Raw genomic sequence first — 23,490 nt, 5'->3', positions numbered from 1 at the left:
CAGTAAATGTTTAATAATTGATGAGTTTAAAGTAGAATTTAAAGATTGGGAGTTGTAAATACAGATGAATTTTTGGTCAAGCCCCATCTTTACCTCCCAATTCTTCACCATTCGTTCATATACACAGTCGTTTAGTCATTTGCCTTTTTCACTATTGGGAAGTAATTGTTCATGGAGATTCTCACATTTCAGCACCTTTTGCAGTAAGGGTACTGAAAATCTTTTTTTTTTTTTTTTTTGAAGACATAGTCTCACTCTGTCACCTGGCTGGAGAGCCGTGGTGTCAGCCTAGCTCACAGCAGCCTCAAACTCCTGGGCTCAAGCGATCCTCCTGCCTCAGGCTCCTGAGTAGCTGGGGCTACCGGCAAGGACCACCACACCTGGCTAATTTTTTCTATTTCTAGTAGAGACGGGATCTCACTGTTGCTCAGGCTGGCCTCAAACTCCTGAGCTCAAGCAATCCTCCCGCCTCAGCCTCCCAGAGTGCTAAGATTACAGGTGTGAGCCACCGCGCCCATCTTCTAGCCCGTAAGTTTCAACATCTGACTAACAGAATTCCAGGAGAACATGGGGAAAATGAAGATGAGAGAATGAGTAAAACTATAGTAGAAGAAAATTTCCCTGAGGTAAAAAACAAAAACAAACAAACAAACAGAAACATATGGCGGAAAGTGCCAAGTACAGTTGAATGAACAAAGTCCTGTGCCGAGACATTCCTTCATTGATGCAGCACACGCCATATACAGTTTCAGATGGCAGGGATGCAGCTATCATGTAGACAGCTACACTAACTGTTCCCAGGGAGCTCATATTTTAGGCACAAAGGACAAAAGCAAAGCAAATAATTAAAAGAGGTAATTTCAGATAACTGTAAGTGCTAGGAGGAAACTAAGGAAGAGTGATGTGGTCAAGAGTGAGGGGAGAGTGGGCTCCCTTGGACTGGGCAGAGAGGGAAAAACCATCTGAGAAGGTGGCATTGGAATTAGAAGGAGGGTCCGGCCAAGACAAAATCTGAGGGTCTCACAGAGATGACTCCAAGGGATGGGAGGATGGAACTATGAGCTTCTTAGACCAGTGGAAGATCATATTGAGATATTTTTTGAGCTCTCAGAACATGTGAGAAGCTAAACACAGATTCAAAGAAAACAAAATAAATGAAAATAAGGCAATCATTAATTCCAGGAAAATCAATGTTGCACAAATGAGGAAATCTAATCATGATACACATTTCATAAACATAAGGTGGAAATATCAAAAAAGGCTTTGACCACAATTTGTGAATGGAAAGTTGCATTGCCAATTTACCAAGCTAGGTGGTCATAAATAACATCTCAATTTGATTAATGTATATAGCATTCCTTTAAAATATACTGGTAAATTCCAGAAGAGACAAGTAAAAAGAATTTAAAATTATTGCCTCTGGGAATTGGGGTTAGTCAGGAGACTTCTGGTTCTTCGTTATGAACTTGGAAATTTTATTTATGTTTTCTAATTGTAATAAAAATAATTTGATAGAAATTATTCTTAATGTATTAGTGATGACTAATGACAGTAGCTAACCTTCAGTGACATCAAGCTGATAGCTTTACACGTGTTACACATATAATCCTTGCCTACAACCTTCTAAGGCGATTACTGCCAACATCACCCCATCTTACAGAAGAGGATGCTGAGGCTTACACTGAGGCAACCACACACAGTCAAGATCCAAACTCAGGTTCAACTCCAGAAAGGGCTCTTATTCTAAACCGCCCTTCAATATTTAAAGACTTTATTTCCCATACCATCCTATTAAGCACCATCAAGAAGCCACATACCTGGTACATGCATCTTGCACACACACACACACACGATGACTCCTAGTGGAAAAATAACTCCCAGGACAAATAAGGGTACAGTATTCTGTAATCTAAATAAGCTCTGATTTGCCATTCCTTCCCCCACTCCCTGCCCTCAACAGTCTAAATTGGCCAAATTAAAGCTTTGTTATTCAAATGTGAGGCGGAACACATCTTAGAAAACCCCACTGAGAACCCAAAGGAAACAGAAGTGTTTGTTGGCACCAAGCACCAAAAACTGGACAATGAAGTTCTGCTAAATGAGCAGATCCTGACAAACCTACCTACATGCAGTTGAGAAATAAAAGTTAAGGTTTTCATAGCTCTCAAAGAAGAGTTTTCCTCCTTTCGGTGAGGCTATGCGGAAATCGACATTCAGATCCATTGCTGGTGGGGGTAAAAATCGGTACGATACGTGTGGAAGCAACTTGGTAATATTTATTGCAATCCCACTTCTGGGAATTTATCCTACACATATACCACGCACAAGAGAAGTGATGAATGTATGAAGCTATTCGCTGCAACATTGTTTTGAATAACTAAAGATTAGAAACAACCCAACTGCCTATCAAACGGGAACAGGTTAAATTACAAAATGGAATAAAATGGAATGTTATGCAGTCCTTAAAGGTAGTGCTTAAGAGCATGGACTCTGTAGCCAAATTGCTACAAATCCGGGGTCACCCTGGATGACAAGATCCTACTGTTACATTTTCAGGGATTCTGCTGTTTAATACAACCATTATTAAAAATTAAATTATATATAAACATATGATCAAATAAACAATATTAAAAACAAAGGCAATATTTAAAACTCATCACCTTCTAATTATTTTACTATTATCTATGCCCTTGCCTAGGTTATTGAAGTCTGTTATATCTGTAAGATAGAAAGATTATATTATATAATGGTGTGTGACTGAGAATCTCCTCCCAATTCGGTGTTCATTGTCTTCAAGCTAGTGGCTTGAAATCAGCCATGGTGGCGGCATTTACACCGCAGAAATTGGCAAATGCTGCAGAATAGGACTTTTTTTCTTAGCCATTTGTTAAACATTTATCAGCATTGCACTGGTTACAGGTGACCTCAGTTTTGTCATCTGTAAAATCAGGATAATAATAGCACCCACCTGATACGGTTGCTGTGTGGACTTGTGAGTTAATGTATGTAAAGCCCTTAGGAGAATTCCGGGCAGGAAACAGGGTCAATGCTAGGGTTAGCTCTGCTTCAGATATTACCGGTACAGAAAGATTGCCAACCTATGTTATTAATATTAACAACTTTTTTTTTACAAAGCTCAGAAAAGTATGTATGAATGCTATATTTTAGATACAAAAAAGGGAAAATTAAAAATACACATTCATAGCGTCTTGTATAAAGAAGCATGGAAAGACACACAACAAAATGAATTAAAGGGGTTTGCTGTTTTATCTTTGGTTGGAGGAGTGGGAAGAAGTAGGTGGATGTGGGACTTAGGTAAGAGCCAGACTTTTCACCGTACATTGGATTTTCACTGCATGTTCTGTTTTTGAGCTATGTGGACATATCGCCTATTCAAAACATTACATTAAAAATGGAACAGTTTTCATTAATCCCATAAGCCTTTCCTCCTCATCTTCTGTAATCAGAATGCTATGAGAGACACTCTGTGAGGGTAAAAAAGGACACAGACCAAGGTGAGACCCTGGCCTGTGCCCTCCAGGAGTGTGCTCAACTTAGACAGGCAAAGCACACACGGGTCTGACCACTGCTGCACAAACGCCACAGGGCTTTGTTCTTCAATCATGCAGACACGAAACGGCTCTTCGGAGGTACTCACCCTGTTGTATAAGGGATGTTTATGCCCCCTAGATTAATGCTTTCACATCCAACAATAAATAGGGTTGAAAAACACAGTAAAGACACACCACTGCAGATCATGGCTAGTTTTGCAGATTCTCTGGCACCAAGTTTCAATTTTTTTATAATGTAGCCTCCCAGGACAATACCAACACCAGCACTGGGGACAATAATAACACCTGGAGAGAAAAGAAGAAGAGGATTAATTTGAACTAGTGTATACTCTTATGTGTCTTATCTAATTATTCTGCTTCTTCTTGCTCATTAGTACCAAAAATCACTCTGATCAATACATTTTCAGTGTGTGTGATTTTATAGTATAATATTATTTTCAACACATAGAATCAACAAAGGACTCATATCCAGATTGCATTAAAAACTTTAACAAAGCAATAAAATAAAGGCAAACAACCCACTAGAAAAGTGAACAAAACTTGAACAGGTCCTTCACAGAATAGAAAATCCAGATGACCAACAAACACATGAAAGGTGCTCAACCTCATTACTAAGAGGGACATACAGATTATGTATCCAATACATAGGAATGATAAATACTTGGGTGATGGATACCCTAAATACCCTGACTTAATCATTATACATGCTGTGCATGTAACAAAATTTCACATGTATCCCATAAAAATATACAAATGTACCAAAATTTTTTTTTAATTTTTTAAACACCACAATGAAATACCATTATAGACCAATCATATTGGTAAAAATGTTTAAAGTCTACAATATCGCGTGTTGGCAAAGATGTTGCACGTTGGAAACTCCCAACATGTTAGTGGGATGTAGACCTCAACATCACTTTGAAAAACAGTTTGGCATTAATCTGGTACAACTGAAGAAATACACACCCTGTGACAAGCAATTCCATTCCTGGATCTATACCCTGAAGGAACTCAGGCACATGGGTACCAAAGAAAATGTACACAATACCTGAACCATCATAATAATCAAAAACTGGAAATAAACCAAATGTCTATTAATAGATACATTATATGTAGAATATTCATATAATGCAGTACAACTCTTCCCTAATTAAATGAGAATAAAGGTAGCTACATACAACTATGTGGGTGAATCATACAAAGACAATGTTGAATGGAAGGAACAAAATGCAACAGAACACACGTAACATGATTACATTTGTATAAAATTCAAGAATCTGTAAAACTAAAAAGTATTGTCTAGGAATACATATACAGGTAGGACAACTATGAAGAAAACCTAGGAAGTAATTGCCATTAAAAACCAAGAGAGTGTCCACATCCTTGCAATAGTGAATTGTGCTGCCATAAACATTCGGCTGCAGATGTCTTTATTATAGAATGTCTTTTGCTCTTTTGGGTAGATGCCTAATAGTGCTATTGCTGGATCGAATGGTATTTCTATTTTTAGCTCTTTGAGGTATCTCCAAATTTTTTTCCACTGAGGTTGCACTAATTTGCATTCCCACCAGCAGTGTAAGAGTGTTTCTGTCTCTCCACATCCTCTTTGAGCCCATTATCCAAAGTGAGGTATCACAAGATCGGAAGAATGGGCTCCACATGTACTCGCCATCAAATTGGCACTGACTGATCAACACTATGGTGCTCACATGGCAGTAATACTCTCCAGGGATCAGGGGGTTGGCGGGGGGGGGGGGCTAAACTTATAAGTAATGGACACAGTGAGCATTGTAGGGGGGTAGGGCATGCCTCTAATCGTCACTTGGATGAGGCAAAGACATAAAATGTAACCAAAATGTTTGTACCCTCATAATATCCTGAAAAAAAAAAACCAAGAGTAGAGGAATGAGTGGTATCAGGAAGGGATACAGGTGGCTTCTCCAGTGCCGAAAATACTTCATTCTGTGACCTGGGTAATAGTTAGTGCTATGGCCTGAATATTCGTGTCCCTACAATATTCTTATGTTGAAATTCTAATCCCCACGGTGATTAGAAGGCGGGGCCTTTGGGAGGCAATTAGGTCAGCAGAGTAGAGGCCTCACAAATGGGATTAGTGCTCTTGTAAAAGAGGTCTGAAAAAGCTACCTCGCCCTTCCACCATGTGAGGTTACATGGTGGGAGTTTACATGTGAGAAGACAGCTTTCTACAAGAAATCAGGCCCTCACCACACACCAAGTATGCCAGTGCCTTGATCTTGGACTTCCCAGCCTCCAGAACTGGGAGAAATAAATTTCTCTTGTTTATAAGCCGCTCAGTCTATGGTAATTTTGTTACAGCAGCCTGAACAGACTAAGACAGTTACAAAGTGTTTAGTTTACAATTATTTATTATCTCTACATTTTGGCTAATATACCTCTGGGTGTGTTATTTTTCATAGTAAAAAATAAAGAAATAGTCATGGTGCCTGTCCCAAGAACCTTAAAATATACAAGTGAAACAACTTAATAGATAACTAGGGTACAATAAAATAATTATACAAAGTGCAGGGAGAAGACAAGAAAAAAGCATCCGAGTCTGCCCTGGGGGAATCAGGGAGGGCTTTACACAAGTGGTAGTATTTGATTTGACACTCAACAGATGAGACAGAATCTGCCCAATGGACCAGCACAGAGAGAACATCCTGCACAGAAAAAATGTGTGCAGAGAGGCATGAGATAACAGAATGGAGGATTCGGAGATGTCTAAAATATTGAGAGTGTGGAATGCAAGCTGCAGGGAGGTTGGAAGACACAGGGAAGAGAGGTAAGGCAAAGCACAGGGAAAGAAGCACCAGTGATCTCTCTGCCAGTGGAGGCCCCTGAAGAATTCTGAGGACAAGCTGACAGGAGAGAGATTGTGTATCACAAAGATGGTTCTTGAAGTGAGATGCAAGACAGCTTAGATGGGGTCAAAACTGGAGGAAGAGAAGTGTAACTGCAGAGGTCCTGGTGAGCCACAGGAAGGCCCTACACCAACGGCACAATAAATTAGACGAGGAGGATGGGAGGGGAGGAAAGATGAGTGCATGTCATCAGATGGTGCTAAGGATCCAGAAGGGGTGGAAAGGCTCGCGGGCAGCAGCCGATGGCCTCCATGTACACGTGTTGAGTGCGAAGGGCCTGAGGGACAATCCGGCAGGCGTGCCTCACCCAGGTGCACCTACACCTGCACAGGCAGGAGCTGGGCTGGAGGATTTAGAACCTGTAGCTGAATTCAGGACATAGAGAGGATGTTCCAGCAAGAGAGCACAGAGTAAGAAAAGGGTCAAAACCAACATCCAGAAGAGCACCAATGGCAATGGGACATCATAAAAAGGTGAACCCCACAGAGGAAACTGAAAATGAGCAGCCTCAGAGGCCAGAGGAAATGTGGGGAAGAGAGATGTTGTCAGGGGGAAAAACTGGGGCTTTGGGTTCAGAAAGATAGAAGGTCAAGTCCTCACTCCATCTTTCGTAGCCACGTAACCATGCATGAGCTTTCTAAACTCTGGGACCCAGATTCCTTTACTTTATCATGGAGACATCTGCCTTCCCCGTGAGAATGAAGATCACATGCACCCTCTCTGTAAGTAGCTACAGCAAACAGTGTGTGGCACACAATATAAACTGCAGTCATTGCCCTTACAACTCTGCCACAGAAAACCGAGAGAGAGTTTCGAGGAGAAAATGGACAATGGTATCATGCCTCTGAGAAGTCCAGAAAGACAGACTGAAATGACATAAGGTGTCACCGAAGCTCTTAGCAAGAGCACTTTTAAGGGTGTCCTGTAGATAGAAGCCAGACTGCAGTGGGTTGAGTAGTCAGTCATGAGGATCTAGACATTGGGAGTCCAGACTGCTCTTTCTAGACATTGGCTGTCAAAGGAAGGAGCAGTGTAGGTCTAGAACTAGACTGGGCCAAGACAGAGTTGGGGTTTGGAGGATTTTACCTGTTTGCTAAGATGCAGAGGTGACTTTGACATGTTTATATACTGAGAAAAATAGACTAAAAAGGAGAGAGAGGTTGAACATAGATGGAAAAGTTTAGCTAATGACAATGCCAGATCCTTGGGAAGTCAGGAGAATATGGAATTAACAGCACAGATTGATCAGCTTAGCCCTGGGTAGGGAGAGAGACCCCTTCATCTGGGCTGGAATGAGGAATGAGCCAGTGGGTGGCTGATACTTCCACAAATGTTAGGTTTTCTGCTGTGTTATTTTTCATTATTTTTGAAAACATTATGTAATACATTTTGTAACAAACCATTTGAAAAACATAGAAAAGCATGAAGGAACAAAAATTCATACTTACATTCTGGCATATTTCACTGCAACCTTTGTGGGTTTTTTTTTTTTTAGAGAATTGATAACATGCTATAGATTAATATTTTAATAGCTTTAGTTTTTGAATATTTTTCTGTACAATGGAAAACAAAACCAACTCTTAGAGGGAAGGGATATTGAGAACTTTCATGTGGCCAAGAGTGGGAATAACCATTGCAGGAAAGTAAAGTGGGCACTAAGTAAGAATATATAACAGGCTTGGCAAATGGAGGCTACCATGGGTGCAGATGACATCGGGTACCAGAAGTCTGCAGCAGCACCCACACACATACGGCAGTGGCTTGCCCAGTGTGTTCAACAGTCCACACTGTTGTTGTAAAGGAGAGGAGGAAGAGGGTTAGGTTAACTTAAAGTCTTGAGTTTTTTCCTGGCATCCAGTGTTCATTTGTAATCCTCACCAGAGTCCTATAAAATGGTCCTTTTACAGAGGAAGAAATTGACGGCTCAGAGGAGTGGCCTGCCCCATAGTGCACAGCACAGGAGGGACAGCCTGGATGAAAAATGACATCTCTGTTACCAGCCTAGCGCTGGTCCACACTACTGCAGCTGCCTCTTGCAGCTAGTGGGTCCCTGGAATCTTGTAGGTAAAACGAGCCGGCTAATAAAGTATCCTCCTCACTAAGGAAGAAGTACACGGGCTATCAATGTCATTAAACGGACAAAGCTTTACCTTTACAATGAAAATGGTCCATTCACAAAACTCTATTTCAGTGGAACAATTTATGGAGTGACAGCTACTGTACTATAGCCTCAGGATAACAACAAATTATAATTTAAAACCAGCATAATTTATTTGACTGCACAGCCTAATTAGTATTCAGCTCTTAAAAACACAAAAACTTGTCATCAGTAAACATGACAGTACATCAAACAGATTGAAGAACCATTAAAATGTTGTCCTGGTACCTCTGTCATCTGCATCTCGCTGCACCATCAAAACAGAGAGGACTGCTCACTCATTCCTGCTAATCTGAACATCGCCCAGGTCTGCAGCCTGAGAGGGAGACCCAAACATTTGCTTTGGGGAATGTCAGGCGTCCTGAGACAGGCAGGGAAGGTCTGGTGCCGGGGCGCGGGGGAACAGGGTTGGACAGTAGAACCTTCTCACTGGCCCCTCTCAAAGCCCCTGGCCCTGGGTACACCAGCGGTAGTAGTTTGGGGGTAGCTTGCAGAGGGGCTGGGAATCGGTTCCTCCAGCCACCACCTGCATCTAGACAGAAGTTACCGCCCAGCCGCTAGCCCCGTCTGAGCTCAAATTCATGTCCCTGGCTGGAGCCCTCCTTCCCGCCGCGCTCTGTCCCCAGACTCCAGAGAGTCTGCGGGCCGCCCCGTAGCCCCTGCTCTGAGCCTGCGCGCCGGAGCCCGCCCGGGTCCCACCCAGGTGGCAGGTCCTGTGCCCCGAGTTCCTGCTCCGCGCGCCCTCTAGTGGTCACGACGTGGGGAGCGCGGGGCACAGGAGGGTGGGAAGAGGCCATCGATGGATGCCCCAGGGCACCTCCGACGTGGTTGAGGAGGAGGGTGAGGGGGACAGAGCTGGAGAGATGGGAATGCCTGCACCAAGGCCTGAAGTACCGGTGGTAGAGGAGAGAGGCCAATGCCATTCCAGATGTCTGAGAGACAGGTCCAGGTAAGAGTGTGACCTCTATAGCCAGATTCCCTGAGTTCGAATCTCTGCTCAGCCACCCACATGCTGCATGTCCTCAGGCAAGCCACTGAATGAACATTTCCAGGCCTCGAATTTTCTCCTCTGTGAAATGTTGAAAATAACAGTACCTTCCTCATAGGATGGTAAGGATTAAGTGAGTTAAGACATATAAAGGGCTTAGAACAGTGTCTGACCCACAGTATACACCCAATAAATGCTGGTGATCATCATCATCATTTCAACAATGCCGAATCATCATGGTTATCTGCCTAATATTAGTGAGTTTAATATTTTCACACATGTTGAAATTATAATTAGGCAAGTTCCTATATGCTATTTAATCTATGAGGATTTAATTTAAGCTATCTAGTAATATTAATGGCCCAACGTTAACCTGTATGTGTTTTTTAATATATAAGCCTTTGATATTTAGCTACTATGTGTTCTTAAACACATAAACCTCTGTTAGATATTTAGCTTCGTGTGTATTTACCCAAAACTAAAGAACTCACTGCAGCATTAAGTGCTAACAGAGCAGAAGATTCTGCTTTGTTCATAAAATGTCCAGGATTATCCTGCTGCTTCCCAGTTGGAAATCTTTTATCTACTTATTTATCCAAGTAAAAAGACTATTAATCGTCCTACTTCCCTTCTTTCTCTTACGTCAAGCATCTATTATCCCGTAACATTAGATTTTGAAGTTTATACTCTAGGTCACAATATTGCTTGACCTTGTAGAGCTGTGGCTGCAAGGAGTCAGAGGCCTTTATGAAAACTAAATTAATCAGCAAGTATTAAAGCTTATGGATGAATTTTTCCTCTTTATTCCAATTTTGTCAATGTGTATCGTAAATATAAAATATATTTAAGATTAAAGCATGATTTGGAGCACAAGAAAATCTTATTGAGTTCTAGACTGACTGCCCCTTTCTGTGTTTTCCACATTCAAAGTTTTCTTTAGTTCAGTTGACAATAAATGGCTTACAGATATAAGACTATGAATAAATAGGGAATACCATTGTAAGCCCTTATGACATCCGGATTCTACTGCTGTCTTCAGGGAAGAGAGCAGGGCACAGGGGAGGGGAGAGAAAGCAGAACGAGCACCTGGAAAAGAAGGAAGTACCATTCATTCATTCATTCATTCTCTCTTCCCCTCCCTCCCTTTTCCCTTTCTCTCTCTCTCCGTGTGCCAGTACATGCACACGTGTGTACACATGCATGTGCACACACACACACACACACACACACACATACACACACACTGACGTAGACTATATGCCAGGGTACAGTGATAACTACTCTAAATATAGTATCTCATTTAATTCTCAAAATTTTGTGGATTTTGATGCTCTGAAACCAAAATGTATCTTATAAACAATTTAGCCTTGTGTTATAGTCTAATTAGAAGCATTGGTCTTTCATAGTAACTCAAAATCATGGTGCATCTTGCCACCAATGGTGTCTTAGGTTGGAAGGAACATAACATTCTCTCCACATCACGGACGAGGAAACACCTAATGAGTGCTGGAGCAAGGAAACCAACTCAAGTTTCTGTGACTTTTCCAAAGCTTATGCTCTAACCTTAGGATACAAAATAAATGTTTTCCTCTTGCCCAAATTGTTTTACCCTTCCACTTTCTCTGGCAAATATCTTCTTGCAGGAAATAAGTATCAATTACTGTCAGAAGGGAACAACTAAAGAGACTATTTTGAAAATCCAGACCTTGAAGCTAGCAAATTTTAAATGGTCTGAGAATAGACAGCAAAGTATACATTCTCACAAACTATACTTACATGCACAAAGCAAAAAAATCACAGTCTCTCTCTTTCTCTTTCATATTGCTCAATCTTACTGTTGTGAAAAACCTCAGCAGTCCCTTCACAAACAATGAACTGGGTGTATCATTAATTTTTTGTTCAAATTCGGTGGCTGTTCAAGACAGAGAATAAACTATTTCTTTAAAGTCATAATATTTCATAGCATAACCTCAAGCCAAATCGTAAAGTCCCTGTTTGGACTTTGGATTAGGAGAGGCAGCCTGTGTTATGTTGAGCTGAACAGCATGGGTAGCAAGCAAAGCTACCAGTATCTGAAGAGAAGCCTATAGGTGCAGCGGAAGAACTAACAGGAAGTCCTTTTAGGAATTCTCCCGAGGCAGCTCCGTTGGCAGAGTAGCCAGCCAAGCACAAAGCTGCCACAGACCGGCTGTCTCAAGTTTTGCCCCTCTGTAACTTCACTTAGAGGTGACAGTGTTAGAAGTAGACCTCATGCCTCAGTTTCCTCTCTCAAGTACCCCGTGCAGGCCACAGTGTGGCTCAGGTGGGACAGACCACTTGCAGCTAACCAACAGAGAATGCCCTGAAATTTCTAGCATGGCCTTGCTAAAATTATTAATAAAGGCTTTCAAGGGAATTACACATTTCTAAAAACCTTAGCCTCGATGACTTCAACCTGGAGATATTTATATAAAGCCCATATCTAACTCCTCTTAAGCCACATGGATCTCATTCACCCATAGTAACACTTTCCACAACTCTTTGCCAACACAGGGAGACACTGCAGTAGGAGAGAAAAGTGAGAACCCCAATCTCCAGGATTCAAGGTCTTGGGAACACTGAAGGAAAGGTAACAAAAAGGAACATTCAACAGAAAAAACAACCACGCTTTTCATCTCGGGTTTCTGCAAAGCTCTGGCTGAAATAACGCATAAAAGCGAATGCCAAGCGGTGCCATGAAACGGATTCAAAAATCAAATCAAATTAATATTTCATCTTTTACGGCTTACAAATCTAAAAGAATTTTCTGCATCCAGGCAATAAAACCACAGAGAGCAAAAACAACTTGAAGTGATGAAATGCAAAAATCAGAGTGTTTACTTTGGGTTTTCTCTGGTTCTGGGAAACTGAAGGTGAAAAGCTTTAAGCAAATGATTTCAATGGGAGGGGGCGCCTCTGTAGAGGAAATTTCACAGGAGAATAATAGTACCTTATTAAGTTTTTCAGCTATCAAAATAAGCCTCAAACAACGTTGGTGTCAAGTTACTGTACTTCGCTTCCATTCATAGAGGCAAAGCCTACAGAGGAGGGCCCATGCCAAGGGCAAACCCCCTTTGGAGGCCCCTCGAGTAAGATCCACTTTCTGTCAGCAGTTTTCAGCGTCTCCTCTGTCCATTGTTGCCTGATCCAGCAGCTCTCAGAGCCTTAAGGTACAGAGTGGATTTGTCACGACGCCTACTCCTAGCTGAGCTGCAAAAAACCTGACGAAGCTAGCCTTCCCCTGAGGGAAGTAAGCAGAGTTTAAAAATTCTACGCATCTGAAAAAAAACTGGAGACAAACTTCTGCGCAGCTGAACTATACCTGTAAGAGTGCTCTTGCCCCACAAGGGCCAGGTGGAAATTTTGCTCTTGAGAAACATATTGTGTCTCTTTTTTTTTAATTGACAGCTTCATTAAGCTACAATTCCCATACTATATGATTAGCCTACTTAAAGTGTACAATTTAATGTTTTTAGTGTATTTGCAGAAATGTGCCATCATCACCAATATTTTAGAACATTTTCATCACCCCCAAAAAGAAGCCCTGTACCCATTAGGCCACTCCCACCACCCCCGGTCAAGACAACCATTACTCTACTTTCTGGCTTCATAGGTTTGCTTATTTGACATGTCATATGAATGGAGTCATACAATATGTGTGTCTGGCTTCTGTCACTTAGCATTTTTTCAAGGTTTATCCATGTTGAAGCATGTGTTAGTTCTTCATTCCTATTTATAGCCAAATCACATTCCACTGTATTTATATATCACATTTTGTTTATCCATGCATCAGTTGATGGACATTTGAGTGGTTTCCATTTTTTGGCTATTACGAATACTGTTGCTATGAACATTCATGTACAAGTTTTGTATGGACATATGTTTTCATTTCTCTTGGATATATGCCTAGAAATGGAATTTCTGGATGATATGTTAACTCTGTGTTTGAGAAAGTGCCAAACTTTTCCAAAGTGGCTGCATCATTTGACATTCCCACCAACGGTGTGTGCGGGTTCCGATTTTCCCACACCTTCACCAACATTTATTACCTAAGATAATATCTGATTATAGCCATCTGAGTGAGTGTGAAGTGGTATCTCACGGTGGTTTTGACTTGCATTTCCCTGATAACAAATGAGGTTGAGCATCTTTTTATGTGTTTATTGTTGGCCATTGGTATATCTGCTTTAGAGAAATGTCTACTCAGACCCTTTGCCCATTTAATTGTCTTTTTTGTCTTTTTATTATTAAGTTGTAATGGGTTTTTTTTATATGTTCCAGATACAACTACCTGAGCAGATATATGATTTACAAATATTTTCTCCCCATTCCATGGGTTGTCTTTTTCACTTTCTTTTTTATTTTTATTTTTATTATTTTTTTAATCAACCTAAGTTTCCATAAAAGTCTTTTTTTACTTTCTTGATGCACAAAAGTTTTTAATTTTGATGAAATCCAATTTATCTATGTCTTCTTTTGTTACATTGTCTAATCCAAGGTCACAAAGATTTATGCTTATGTTTATTTCTAAGAGTATTATAATTTTAGCTCTTATATGAAGGCCTTTGATCCATTTTGAGTAGGTTTTTGTGTATAGTGTGAGGTAAGGGCCCAACTTCATTCTTCTGCTTGTGGTTATCCAGTTGTCCCAGCACAATAGTCTTTTGTTGAAAAGACTATTCATTCCCCATTTTCACCCTTGTGAAAAATCAGTTGACCATATAAGCTTATTTCTGGACTCTCAATTCTATTCCATTGATATTTATGTCTGTTTGAAGCCAGTACCATACTGTCTTGAGTACTGCTATTTTTAAGGAAGTTTTGAAATTAGGTATTATGATAAACTTGGTTGTTTGTCAAGATTGTTTTGACTATACTGGGTACCTTACATTTCCATACAAATTTTTTAAAAGCAGCTTGCCTATTTATGCAAAGAAGCCAGGTGGAATTTTGATGGGGATTGTGTTGGAATCTGTAGATCAATTTGGGTAATACCGACATCCTAATAACGTAAGTCTTCCAATCCATGAACATGAGATATCTTTCCATTTATTTACATTTTCTTTAATTTTTTAACATTTATTTTTTAATTGACAAATAAAAATTGCATATATTTATCATACACAACGTGTTAATTTGAAATTTGTATACATTGTGGAATGGCTAAATTGAGCTAATTAACATATGCATTACTTCACATACTTATCTTTTTTTGTAGTGAGAACACATAAAATCTACTCTTTTAGCAATTTTCAAGAATACATGGTTATTAACCATGTGTATATGTGGTTATTAACATTGTTATTACATGTTGTAAAATAGATCCTTGAATTTATTACTCTTATCTAACTGAAATTTTGTATCCTTTGACCAACGTTTTCTTTAATTTTTAAATATTGTTTTGCGGTTTTCAGAATATGTTTTATACTTCTTCTGTTAAACTTATTCCTAAGTGTTTCAGTCTTTTGATGCTAGTATAAATGGAATTGTTTTCTTAATTTCATTTTTGTAGTGTTCATTGCTAGTGTATAGAAATACAACTGATTTTTGTATATTGATCTTGTACTTAGCAACATTGTTAAACACATTTATTATTTAAAATAGTTTTCATAGACACCAACCCTTGGTCTGAGCATCTGTGGAGGACACCAACCCTCCTGTCTATGAGAACTTAAATTTCAGAAATCCATGAATTAATCAAACTTACAAAAATTAGCCACTGGGTAGAGAGCACTAGAAAGGAAATAGATGGCGTAGTTCCTGTGTGCCTTCACGAGTGAGGCCATCTCTAAATCTCTCAGCAAAACACCTAATAGTCTCCTTCTCTTATTGCTCACACCTTATCTACTCTTGGTTTGAATACTAAAATCACATATTTTCAGATAACACTTCTCTTTGAAAGACAATAATACAACTTCAAAAGCTAAAAGAATAATTAAATGCAATAAATATTTTTAATTTAACTGCAGAGACACCTGTGAACCAGCAAAGGAAGAAAACACAGTGTAGCAACTGATCAATGTGATGTGCCCCCTACCGCATAACCATGGGCTCCTCGCACAGTGGGATGGTCACTGGTTCACCAGCAACCCCAGATACTATACTGAGGGGGCTTCACCAGTATCAAAGGCAGCCCTGAATCTTTTCACACTTTCATTGTCACCCAAATGAAGGCTATGCAAGGCACACGCCACACAAAGTCTTTCCATACACAAAGCTGGAGAAGAGTAGCTGACATCTTAAATAACTGGTCTGGAACTGAAAGCAGTCATAGCAAGAGGGGGAAGACAGAACAAAGAGAAGGCAATTCAACAGGCACAACTCAAGTGCTAGCCTGTTAAAGTAAGAAAGAACTTCATGTTTTAGTACTTACTAACATTTTCAAAATTATACCTACATCATATGAAATTAATTATTTGGGTTTTTCATTTGTTTGCTTGTGTATTATCATGGAGTCTTAGAATTTGGAAGGGACCTGGGGCAAAAATTGCTACTTGTCCCCAGATGGCTACTCTTCTTTTTCTTAGAGCAGGGCTAAGCGAGCTTTTCTCTAAAGGCCTAGCTAGTAAATATTTTCCACTTTGTGGGCCAGACAGTGTCTATTACACTATTCATCCGTGTGCTGTTGTAGTGTTAGTCATGGACACATGTAAACAAATGGGCATGGCTGTGTTCCAATAAAGTTTTATTTACAAAAACAGGGAGCAAGCTGCATTTGGCCCAAGATCCCTATTCTGGAGTAATAGCTTGGCTTATGGCTGCCTGGAATATGGACTACATTTCCCAGCCTCCCTAGCAACTAGATGTGGCCATGTGGTAAGTCCTGGCCAATGTGAAGTAAGCAAAAGTAGTGCATCCGTTCCATTCCACCACCACCACCCCACCCCCACCCCCACTCCGCTCCTTCCATTCTGCTGCTTGGAATGCAGACATAATGGCTGGACTGCCACTTTGCACTGTGAGGACAAGGGGCCATGACGGAGAAGAAATTGGAAACAGTATGAGTGACTAGTCTCTATACCAGCCCTGAGCCACCTATGTCCAGAATTTTATGTGACAGAGAAATAAAAATCTGTTTTGTTTAAGCCTCTGTTCCTTTGAGTCTCTGATATTCTCAAAAAATAAATAATCTTAAATTAGCACAGAAACTTAGAGATCGTTTACTCAATTTCCTCGTGGTATAGATGACAAAATAAAAATGAGACCCTGAAAAGATGAATAACTTACCTTGGATCAATCACTTGTTAATACCAGAGCAAGGCCTAGACTCTTAAGTGTTCTGATTCTAAATCCAATGCTTTCTCTAGACTTATACGAGGCTAACACTCCTGTAAACATATGTTTAAATTACAAACATTTGTTATTTTCTTCGTGTGATTTTTTTCAACCATTTAAGCCACTTGATTTTCCTAGGATCGGGTGCTCAGCTTTATTCTAAAAGTGAAAAGAAAAATATTTTTATTTATAAAAACCTGCTTTATGATCAATTCTTTCAAATACTATTTATTTCAGAATGTAAAGTGTTTTAGACTAATTTTCTACCTAAAGCAGCAGGAAACTCCTCCAAATTCCTTTCAAATGATCTTACATATAATCTTATTGTCTTCAATCATGAGATATACACCAAAAAATAAGTGTTGTGGTTAAAAGGTTAAATGTGTTTATGTCAGAGTGAGCTGACTTCAACTTTAACCAAAATTACCAGCAAAAACCTAAAATCACAGAGAGAAATAAAGAGAAATACACCTTTGTGGATTTTCCAAAGCACATTCATATCAATTATTTAATTGATCAATACTACAGCTCTATCAACAGGTATTATCTGCTTATACAGATAAGAAAACAGACAAGGGGAAAATGAAATGACAATGTAATAATCATGATAAATTTGCAGAGTACTTTAAGTTTTAAAGTACTTACACTTAATATTACTTAATCTTATGGATTATTATTTATTCCCATTTTATGTCTAAGGAAACTAAGACACATGAATGACATACTTTGCCCAATATCACAAAGTGAAAGAGCAAAGACAGGACACAAATCTGATTTCAAAGCCAGTGCTCTTTCAGGCCTGAGAGGAGAAATCTGCTACCAGAATCCACATTCATTGCGCCTTCTAAAACTGAAATCTAGTCTCTTAACTCCCATTTATTTTTTCAATTAATTACACTGTCTCCTAAAACAAACTCAAATTTTTAAGACAAAAATTATTCAATTTGGGCCAGGCATAGTGGCTCATGCCTGTAATCCCAGCACTTTGGGAGGCCAAGGCAGGAGGATCACTTGAGGCCAGGAGTTTGATACCAGTCTGGGCAACATAGTGAGACCCCTGTCTGTACAAAAAAAAATTTTTAAATTAGCCAAGCATGGTGGCACACACCTGTAGTCCCAGCTATTTGGGAGGCTGAGGTGGGAGGATCACTTGACCCTAGGAGTTCAAGGTTACAGTAAGCTATAATCATGCCACTGTACTCCAATCTGGGTGACAGAATGAGACCCTGTCTCTTAAAAGAAAATTACTGACATTTGAAGTTTAATACTATCAGTATAAGAAAGAACAAAATAACTCAACTGAAGAACCTAGCTATTATGTTTACCACAACACAAAAAGTACAGCACAAGACCAGAACCTTGATTTTCTGCTATGCTGAAGTATTTGTAAAGGTGTATTATAATATTAAAACCATTTTTCTTGCTCTACTTATAAGGCGGTTTTCATTAATAAGTTTAATGTTGTACATAATGAATGTCTGAATACAAATTAAACACATTTATGAAGTATTTCTGATAGTCAAACTTTTATTCACTTGTTCCTCATGTCCCTCAAAAGAAAAGAAGATTTGAGGAGAAAGGAAGATGTTGATATTTTAAAAAACATGAACAAGATTATCAACTAATAGAAAAGGTAATGAAGGAGCACTACAAAGTCTCTTTCTCTGACGTTTGAGTCCCCCAAAATGGGAGAGGTGCTCATTTGTTTACAAAAATTTCAGTATGCTTTTTAAAAACAGCGGAATGTATCAAGTGACTAAAAAGGTATTGCAATATATAAGTATCTATTCAATTTTTGCATTTAACGTATAAATATTCATTCACTTTTTTGCATTTTCAAAAGGGTTTGGTATTTATATGGTATATATCTCAAACAAATTTAAAGCAGATGTTACTAAATAATATTGAACTACTCTACAAAAAAGGAGCATACACAAGTTGTCCATTGCTTAGGTAATAAGAGAAATGTACACCTATGTTTCTAAATATCCACTTTAATGGAAAAACCAACATAAATTATATTCATCTTTATTGTAAATAGAGATATGAGAAGGATTTCAGTACAATGATTGAAAAAATTAACTTATTAGCCTGAAATCTAATCGGTCTAACAGTAACAGATCCAAATAACCCCTAGTTCTCCTTTCCAGCCAAGGGAAAGATGCCACAACAGGAAGTCAAGCCTGGCAGCTAAGCAAATTTGCCACGGTCCATCGTGAGACGATTCAGGTTACCAAAGGACATTACTTCAACTTCAAACAATGTCCAAGCACATGTTTTATTATTTAGCTAAAAGAGCAAGGTATTTCCTGCCTTTGTGGTCATAACCCTATCCAGGCCATACTTAACGGCCAAGATATTCACTAGCTCTGGACGTGATTTTTATGAGTCAACAGAAAGCATCTCTGAGGAAACGAGAGACGATGCAATGAGCTGGGAGTCAGGACGGCTTGTATGCCACTGCTTGTGAGGCCACAGATGCTAGAGTTAGCACCTACAGCTTTACTTATTCATCTGTACAACAGGGATAATGTTATACCCCATGTCCTACTTTCCCCCTTCCCTCATCTCTTTCAATAGTAATCCTGATTCCCCTGACTTTTTATGGAGAATGGAATCTTTGATGAATAGGGAGGGAAGCCCGCCATTCTCATTAATAATTAATATTTGTGTTAGCTCTTTACACTTAAAAAGTAATTTTTAAGCTTTTTAAAACTTGAAAATGGATAAGATTATACCATTTCACAGACAGTGAAAATGAGGCCAGAGAAATTATTTAACTCAACCAAGGTTACACAGCCAGTAAGTGGCAGAGGCAGCCCTTCCACCCAGACCTTCCGACTCCAAAACCCATACCCTTTTTCTTACAGTACACTGGCTCGCTACAAAGCAGGTAGGGTCACCCCCCTTTAGCAGGTATGGGCCTGCTAAAATGGGACCATGCCCAGTAAGAAGTTCCTGGGTTCTCAAAAGCAGAAAATTAACCATCAAGCTACCTCACTCCTGTATAGTCCCCTGTAGTCTCCCCAGAAAAGGCAAAAAGTACAGTAATTCAAACTCTCAGTTCCATCTCATGTGCCAAATGAGAAAAAGAACATATATGTGTGTGTGTGTGTGTATGTGAATATATATGCATACACACACACACACACACACACACACAACACACACACACACACATATATATATATCTGAAATTTAAACTGCCAGGAAAAGGTGTTACATATACCTAAAGTAGAGTGGTAAGACACTGATTAACTTGAATGCCTAGACAATGAGGTTGCTCACAGGTATCAGAGGATTCTGTCGGGTTGGGGGGGAATGGCAGGATGTTTGTTGGCTCACCTTTGGTAAAAGGTTGTCTAATTCAAGCCCTCATTTTAGAGACGCAGCTCCTGAGTCGCACAGGTAAATATTTTCCTTCATACCTTCATCGAATCTACTGGGCATACCCTGGCTGCTGATTTCACCAAGGACACAACACACTTAGCAGCAGAAATGCGCCTACCTCTGCTCCTGACACTTCATTCTTTCCCCTGGGTTTTCAGTCCTTTTGAAAAGCTCCCTCATCTTTCTCAACCTAACTTTTATTCACAAGTCAATCTTGCTCTGTGAACAAAATATACAATTTTTGATGACTAAGACTTCCAAGGGGCCACTGGGCCATTCTGAACATCAAGACAACCCTGGTGCTCTGAACGTGGATGGAGAAACCCGCAGAACACTGGGCTGCATGTCTCTGAGCCAGAGCGTCCTCGCAAGTAGGCGATGTTTGTTTCTGTGTTTCTGTGCGTGTGTCCGCCGCACATGTGCTTGGGAAACAAACCCCAAACATAAGGACTGTGCTACGAATTGTCAAAGATGAGTGAAACAGAAACATTTCAGCTGAGGGATTTGGTCAACTGACACTTTACTGCACTGTGCTCAAATACATGAAATCAAGACACTTAAAATTTTTACCCCCTAAGAGTTGGGAAAAGTAGCCATATTTGAAATGGAAAAATAAATGGAGAGTAAATAAATCATAGACATAAAAATTTAACCCTGGCTTCACACTGATTCAGCTGAAATCCATTTCACGTGTACCATGCTACACTTTTAAAGCAATTGCCCTTTTATCATTTATGCTGTATGTCTGATCCCCCTTCAGTTCTGATGAGATGCTCTAATCCTCAGTCTTTCACGTTAGTATAATATCAAGTCTCTCGCCTTCTCTTCTATTTTCCTACCTCCTGTTAGCCACACTTTTTCTCTCTTACCATTAAAATCCATTCCCTCCAGGTAATCTTTCCTATGAATGTTTCGACACATCCGAAGTCCCAGCTTCACTCTTCTGTCTTAGATTCTTTTTCCTGGAATATCTCATAAAGTGAGTAATATAGTTATTACTAATAGCCACTTTCCAGGCATGGTGCTAAGCCCACCATATACATTCTCTCATTTAATCTTCAGAACCTTTGATACTTAAAGAGGTTAATGAATTTGTCTAGGGTCACAGATGGCCTACTAGGGTCACCAAAACTGTGAGGTCCTTGAGAGTAGGATCCCTCACATATTGCTTCTTCAGCACCAGGCACACTGCCAGGCCCATAGCAGAAGCTTTGCGAATATTTGTGCATGGAGGGGTAGGTAGGTGGGAGGGTGGATGCACGAATGGATAGATGGATGAATGGATAAAGAGGCAGAGCAAGAGTTTCAACAAATCTGTCTGCCTCCAAAACTGATCCCCTTAACTACTATGCTATATGTCTTACCTAATACATAAAAAGTTGGAGGAGAAAGAATTAACACAGTAAAAATTCTAAAATGTAAGCAGCTCCTCTAAGGACCAATTCAATCTACGTAATACGGCACTGTATTATGGATTGCTAAGCGTACAGCTTGCAGAAACTGCTGTCTACACCTCATTTTCATCAGCTCTACACTGCAGAGGGTAGGGTTTCCTCTGCAGTATTGCTGTGAGGACTGCAAACAATGCGCAGAAGGCTCCTCCCTAACACCACGCCTGGCTCAGAGTGGAAGCCTAACAAAGGTCACCTGTTTTTACCTTCGTGGCACAGGCCTGTACTGAAGGAAGGATGCCAATTTGATTCAGATTCTCAAAAGCTACACAGATTTTTAAAAGTGCTTTCACAAAGATTCACCCTTTTGATCTTTATAGCAATCTGAGAGTAAACACTAAACCTTGCGGGAGAAGACAGATGAGGACCGAGTATCAGATGACAAATGCACTCATGGCCCCTAAGCCTCCTTCCCCTTTCTGGAATCAGCTTCTCTGCCCGGGCAAAGAAGGCAAATTGAACTGGTCAATTAAATACAATAGTTAAAAAGAAACAAGTAGGCCGGGCACGGTGGCTCACGCCTGTAATCCTAGCACTCTGGGAGGCCGAGGCGGGTGGATCGCTCAAGGTTCGAGACCAGCCTGAGCAAGAGCGAGACCCCGTCTCTATTAAAAAATAGAAAGAAATGATCTGGACAACTAAAAATATATAAACAGAAAAAATTAGCCGGGCATGGTGGCGCATGCCTGTAGTGCCAGCTACTCGGGAGGCTGAGGCAGGAGGATCGCTTGAGCCCAGGAGTTTGAGGTTGCTGTGAGCTAGGCTGACGCCACGGCACTCTAGCCCAGGCAACACAGTGAGACTCTGTCTCAAAAAAAAAAAAAAAATGTAGAAAGTATTTTTAAAATATAGAAGACTCCAGCCAAGAAACCATTTTGGACTCCATGGTTCCTGGGTGTTCCAAGCACATGTCCATGATGCCTGATATAAGAGAGAAAGTGGGTCCTGCCACACCCTTTTGAGGGCAACAATTGGAACCTGACTCTTGCCATGAGATGGCCTATTGTTGCAAAGTACGTCTTTAATGCTGATGCTACACAGTATCCTTTCCTGCAACAAATGCCGATGCGTCAATATTGTCATTTTGGGTCCTCTGAGTCTTAAAGAGATTGCCAAAAAGTCATCGAGCCCTGTTTAACTGCCATCCTTAGTGCACTGGCTAAGAACCTGACACATTGTAGGCACTCAACATCTCTTAAATTAGTTGATTAATAAAAAAATAAAGAGAATCTGAGTATCTTAACTTATTGTCCACTATAACCTTTTACAAATGTTGTCATTAGCATTGAAGAAAAACAAATGTAATTCAGCGTGATAAATATCTCTCTGCCCAAAAGACAAAGAGACTGTTATTGTCACTTGTAGTTCCTAATATCCTGAATTTATCTCAAGATTGACCGAAATTATATATTATAAGTGAGAAGACACTAACAGCTGCTATAGAATACTGGTTTGCAAGAACCTTCCTCTTCTCCCTCAGAGCACACCGTGTTTGAGTGTGGTGTCAGCACAGGTCTCAGGGTCAAACGTTGTCACCTGACCTTGGAAACAGCCGGTGATGCTAAACCACATCCATACCTAAGATACTCTATTTGTATTAATATTTAAAGGCTTCATTTCAGCCAGGCGTGGGTACCGTGTGGCTGTAAAAAGAAACGGAGCAAGGTCTCTACACGGCCATGGTGCAGAGTAAGGTGTACAGTATGCCAGTCTTTGGGAAGGCTTTGGGAAGGGAAAAAACACTAATGTGCAATAC

The 23,490-nt window shown here is 40.1% G+C and overlaps 1 protein-coding gene across 2 annotated transcripts in view; it reads right to left on the bottom strand.

Moving 5' to 3' along the window:
- SLCO5A1 (solute carrier organic anion transporter family, member 5A1) overlaps positions 1–23,490 on the bottom strand; it is a 139,352-nt gene that overhangs the window by 23,878 nt on the left and 91,984 nt on the right. For both annotated transcript variants that reach the window (XM_012663139.1, XM_012663140.1), the window contains one exon: positions 3,659–3,857. In XM_012663139.1, the coding sequence (XP_012518593.1) occupies positions 3,659–3,857 (199 nt within the window). The remainder of the gene's footprint in view (positions 1–3,658; positions 3,858–23,490) is intronic.

The sequence above is a fragment of the Propithecus coquereli genome, unplaced genomic scaffold (genome assembly GCF_000956105.1).
Source record: "Propithecus coquereli isolate 6110/MARCELLA unplaced genomic scaffold, Pcoq_1.0 Scaffold8, whole genome shotgun sequence".
NCBI lineage: Eukaryota > Metazoa > Chordata > Mammalia > Primates > Indriidae > Propithecus > Propithecus coquereli.
The sequence above is the reverse complement of the archived record's forward strand: the minus strand, read 5'-3'. Positions and strand labels throughout refer to the sequence as shown.